The sequence below is a fragment of the Tarenaya hassleriana genome, unplaced genomic scaffold (assembly GCF_000463585.1).
Source record: "Tarenaya hassleriana unplaced genomic scaffold, ASM46358v1 Cleome3, whole genome shotgun sequence".
Taxonomy (NCBI): Eukaryota; Viridiplantae; Streptophyta; class Magnoliopsida; order Brassicales; family Cleomaceae; genus Tarenaya; species Tarenaya hassleriana.
The window spans coordinates 3990095-3995735 of NW_010966177.1; the positions used below are offsets into that span (position 1 = coordinate 3990095).

General features: G+C 40.2%; 1 protein-coding gene across 4 annotated transcripts; it reads left to right on the forward strand.

The window, feature by feature from the left end:
- The first annotated feature begins 891 nt into the window (after positions 1–891).
- LOC104819225 (LOB domain-containing protein 36-like) lies at positions 892–3271 on the forward strand. Of its 4 annotated transcripts, none has more exons than XR_772771.2 (4): positions 892–1324; positions 1498–1560; positions 1904–2835; positions 2999–3271. XR_772771.2 is itself a non-coding variant. In XM_010549202.2 (3 exons), exon 3 carries the CDS (start codon positions 1925–1927, stop codon positions 2762–2764), a length of 840 nt encoding a protein of 279 aa, XP_010547504.1. In that variant the 5' UTR covers positions 892–1324; positions 1498–1560; positions 1904–1924; the 3' UTR covers positions 2765–3271. The 4 variants fall into 4 exon arrangements, 2 of the variants coding, with proteins under 2 accessions (XP_010547504.1, XP_010547505.1); XR_772772.2 differs by having other exon boundaries at positions 3009–3271; XM_010549202.2 differs by having other exon boundaries at positions 1904–3271.
- The last annotated feature ends 2370 nt before the right edge of the window (positions 3272–5641 follow it).

Genomic DNA, 5641 nt, shown 5'->3' on the forward strand with positions numbered 1-5641 from the left:
TCGTTTGTTCTATATATATATATATATATATATATATATATATATATATATATATATATATCATCAAACGTATACATTGGTAGGATGCCGTATACACATTTAAATTCTCACAATATAGAACATGTGCATATACATATATATGCTTTGTATCTTTCTAGGCAAATATGGTGGAAATAATTGGCTTATACAGTTCGTATGATAAAAATTGCGTACGGAAAACTTTTGACCTAACGGAGTACGGTGCTTTTTGTTGATTGATTTTAGGTCATTCGGTAACGCACGTGGAAAAGTCCGTACTCCGGTGTGGGTCCGCAAGTGTTGAATTACGTACCTGCCCCCACCCCTCTCGTTTATTTACATTCAAATCTTTAGTTAGATTCGAAATTACTGACAAGTCTTATTAAAAAAAAATGTCCACGAGATCTCACATTATTTTATACGTTGACCTTCATGTGATGTATTGAGATACGATGATTGAAAATATTATTTCGTTCATGTTACCAGGGCTTTCTACTATGGACCGGAATTTGCATCATAAAGTACAATGGATATAATTTTAAACCATCCCTATTAAAAACCCATGTGCAATAATGAATTTAAACGAGTCCATATTCGGTTCCACGTGGATTTATCATCTGCTATTAAAATATATTCTTATTGTAATCTCGACTTTCAACTTGTTCATTAAGTTATACAGATTGGCAGGATATACATTTAGACTTTGTGGATGGATGTGCGTGAGAGGGTATTTTAGTAAAAGCATGCATGTGGTAAGGGGCAAAAAGGTAACTCAGAGTGCCCATAAACCGCTCAGATTAAAGAAATTAAATCCAAAAAAATGATTATCAGATCGGACGGCTGAAAACATCCGTGATGTGATATCAACGGCAACACTTCAGAAGTTTTGTCCGTCATGAGAGAAAAGCTTCCTTCCCTTCTCGTCATCGTCCTCCTCCCCGTCAGGTTCGGGTTCGGGTTCGGGTCAGGCTCTTAAAAAAAATCGGAGATCCGATCAAACTCGGGTTTGACTCAGAAACCCTAGACCCGCGAATTCTCTGTCGCTCCTCGCTCTCTTCGTCGCCTTGTTTTCGCCCGTCCACTATCTCCCTCTGAACGGCCTCCGATCACCATCATCGCCGGAATCTAGAGAGCCTTGGGGTTTCGTCTCTCATCCTTGGTACAGTTGGCATCTGACAGGGCGAGGGAGAGACAGTGATAATCGAACGAGTTCTTCCACGAAGAGAGAGAGAGAGAGAGAGAGAGAGAGAGAGAGAGAGAGAGAGAGAGAGGTCAAGTTTGGAAAGGCTGATTCGTGACTGTTAAGGTGAGATTGATTTTCCAATTTATTCCGAGTTACTTTCTAAAAGCGTGGTATATGATTCGATTCAGTGAAGCCGACTGATATGGAGAGATTTTCTTTCACTTTCTGTTTGGATATAATATATATATATATATATATATATATTTCCTGCTTAAATTTTTTCTCCTTCCAAACAGATCTGAAACACGGAGAAAGATTTCGAAGACCCCATCGCGCTTCCTCATTTCTCTCCAATTCTGGTCAGTTACAGCATCAATTCGTTGTCGGTTCATATCCTCGTTCTCGTTTAATCTCACTCTCCATCAAAGCTTCGACGAATCCCAAATCTTCCGGCATAGAATTCTTTCTCTCCACTAAACTTAGAGTAGCAATCGTCAATCATGGACGAAACAGATCAGTTCCCTTCTCACTTTTTCCGTAATTGTTCGTACTATGACCAGGATTCACTACTGTTCCATTACGATAACTTTTCTTGTTTCTTTTTCCCCTCTCTGACACGAAGCTTCCTCGGTGCATTTATTTATATATATATATATGTACACACACACAAATTCTGAATTTTAATTACTGTGTATGTTTCAGCGTTATTGGGAGAGAGGGTGAATGTCGTCATCAAGCTCGCCATGCGCGGCCTGCAAGTTTCTCAGGCGAAAATGCACACAGGAATGCGTATTCGCGCCGTACTTCCCACCGGACCAGCCACAGAAATTCGCGTACGTCCATAAGGTGTTCGGAGCAAGCAACGTCTCTAAGCTTCTCAACCATCTGAGCCCTAATCAGAGGGAAGACGCCGTCAACTCCCTCTTCTACGAGGCCGAGGCCCGGCTCCGCGATCCGGTCTACGGCTGCGGCGGCCTCATCTCCATCCTCCAGCACCGCCTCAAGCAACTCCAGCTCGATCTGGATATTGCCAAGAAGGAGCTCGCCGCTTGTATCGGCCCTCAAGCTATGCTCCCGATTATGCAGCCTTCCATGGCGATGCACCACCAACTGGCCGCTATCGGAAATCCGTCGTCTTCTCCCTCCGTGATGGCGGATCAGCATCAGAACATGGTTCCTGCAGTGATGGCTATTCCGACCGCCCAACCACATGGGCAATTGCATATCTATGAGGCTCAGCAGTTGGCAGCGGCCGCGGCCATGAGAGAACAGCATATATTTAGGACATATGGAGGTGGGCATCATCAGAATCAGCTAAACCAGTCGCAAGTTGAGAACTTGAGGTTCGAGTCAGCGTCGGGTCCTGTAACTGTGACCGGGTTTAACCAGACGAGCTCCGGCGCCACGGTCTTGTCGCCGCCGTCGTTGGCTCTTTGCAGCTTTGACAGTCCTTCTGATCAGTTTCGCCAGCAACATGAGGCTCTGCGTTTTGTACCGACACATTCTGCTCAGCCGAAGACAGAGTTGGAGGAGGGAAGTAGTGCCATTGGTCCATCCTGCTGACAAGAGAGAGGGAGAGAGAGAGATCGTCTTTTCCGCCTTCTCGATTGCTCTATGATCAATCACATCGGCAGGTGCGTCAAAATCCGATCTTTGATAGTTCGTTCATGGAGTTTTCAATAGGCATCTGCACTTTTTGATTGGTTATTTCAGCTCCAGCAGTAGGAGAAAGAATATAAAAAGAGGAGGGGGTGTCTGAGCTTTTTTTGCATTTAATGGGAACCTGTTGATGCTTAGGGCAATGTAGGTTGTCTTTTCACCCACGAGGGAAGTTTCGTCTGGTGGCAGATTGACAAAATGCTTTTCACGTTCACTCTCGGAGACAGTACAGTACTTGCAGTTTCGTAATAGAATCATTGTTTTTCTCTTTCACGTATGAAGCCCTTGTCTCCCCCCATGTCACATTTATTACTTCCTCTTCTTCTTTTTTGCTCTCTCTCTCTCTCTCTGTGGAATCCGTACTTTGTTCGCTTGTGGATGGATACCTTCACTAACCTAATAGTTGAAAAAGGGTTTTCGACTCTATGACATGCCAAGTGTATATGCAACCCATTGCTAATAGATCGGAACTGGGAAACTAAACCCTAAGGCACAAGATTTACTTTTGCCTTTTTCTGTCCGAAAATCACTTTCACTTGTTGATAAACATAATCTTAGTTTTCGCTAAAATAATGTCAACCATGAATCTTTATTTTCATGACTTTGTTCTTGCTTTTTTCTAAGCATCGAAATTTGAACCATACATAATTACGTGTCTAAAGGTCACGTTTCGGCTTGGGTCGGTCGCATTTCTTTAAAAAAAATTTCCCTCTCTGGCAGCTGGAGTCTCTCCTTTGCTCATGCGACGTCGTATGGGATCGAGATGTTAATGTTTTTTTTTTTTTATAACCGGGTAATCCTAAACCCAAAGGGCCCAGACTAATCCCGACCCACACGCACAACCGACACCACACGTGTGGGATGTGAGACATCCGAAGGTGGCCGGAGGAGAAATCTCCATACTCTGGGGATTGAACCCACGACCTCTTGTTCAGTAAGTGGGCTCTCAAACCAACTGAGTTGGGGAGATCCCACCGATTCTATGCAAATTCCCAAATCAATTCGGAAATGATCTCCACGAGCCTCTTGCACCCAGGTTCCTTGCCGAAAACTTTTTTTTTAAATCCATCTTTATTTTTCGTTTTATTGGTCCAAGTAAAAAGGGGAATTATAGTGATTTATTATATTTATTGGTCCATGTAGATCAGAACTCAGGGAACCCTAATACCGGTTTCCCTTTCTCTACCTTGTAGTTCTAAAATCTTTTTTTTTTTGCTTTTGCTATATGCATTAAAATAATATTTTCATGGAATTTTATATAAAGCATCTTTCGTATGTATGTGCATGTATAGTTGGAAACATGGACATAAATACAAGTGTGAATGCGAATGCGAATGCGAATGCGAATGCGAATGCGAATGCGAATGCGAATGCTTGGCAATTAAGATTATGTTGGGACCAGTGACGATGAATCCGTTTGCCTCGCATTTAAGTAGTCATAAACGAGCAGCTGCCATTTAGCTTATTAAATTATATATATATATATATATATATATGGCTCATTGATTATTTTCTGTATGCAATCAGCCATATTATGTTCAATTACACAGTAGTTAGTATTATATATGTGTGTATATATCTCTAAGACCGCCTTTTGATGCTTAGAAATGATGAAAGTGATGAAATTGATGAGAATTGCTCATTAAATATAAACACCCATCCATTAATTGCGCACTTACCCATCAACCCAATCACTGATTTCGATAATAAATATTTAACGTACGTATCTCTTAAATATCAATCAATATATTCATTTGTATTAATATCTTTTTTCCTCTCAAATATAGTTTTATAATATTTAGGGTTTGTTAAAGGGGGCAATTGCAAAAATACCCTTAAATGATACATGGGACTTCAATGGATACCCTTCATAAAAAAAAGAAAAGAGACAACATCAAATATAACCTTATAAATGTAGTTTCCCTATAATACCCTTTATTAATTTATATAATATAATAAAATAAAAATATTTTTCTCTCCTCTTTCCACCTCTCTCTCTCCCACTCTCTCTCTCTCCTTTCTTCCGTTTTTTCGCGCCTGTATCACGCTCTCTCTCTCTCTTCGAGCTCCTCCTCTACAGTGTGAAATTCTCACCAAATTTATTGAGAAAAACAAGCGAAATCTCCAATAATCTCATCCAATAAGCATAGATCTCGTGTATAGGTAAGTTTTCTTCTTTAAATTCCGTTATATACTTTGGGCATTTAGAGTTTTTCTTTTTATGAAAGGGTTTTGTTGTTTTCATGTTTATATTCGACACATATGGTATAAATGAGTAAAATGGAACATATATATCAATAGCATATCGTATTTTGTAGACTTAATTGAGTTGAATCAATATTATCATGATTCACATTAGTCAAACTGGTCACATTAGTTAAACTATATCAAACTGGTCAAACTCTTCGAAATAATCAGAATCGGCAAACTCGTCTAACTGGTCATATTGACGAAACTGGTCAAACTGGTCATACTCGGCAAACTGGTCATACTCGTCAAACTGATCATCATATATCTCACATTTTGTGTTTATTTTATACAGTCATAATGGATGCAAGTGATGAAAGAATGACGATTATTTATTACAAGTCTGGTGGCAAGTGGACATTGAATTCGAGTGGGGAATATGAATGGGATGGAAAAGTTAAAGATGCCAAAGGAGTGATATTCTTTTTTTCTCCGACTGATTTGACATACAAACTTCTTGTTGAAGAGTTATATTCTGAGCTGAACGTAGATAAAGATAAAACAACTATCAAGCTAAGTCATGCAATTGCAGCA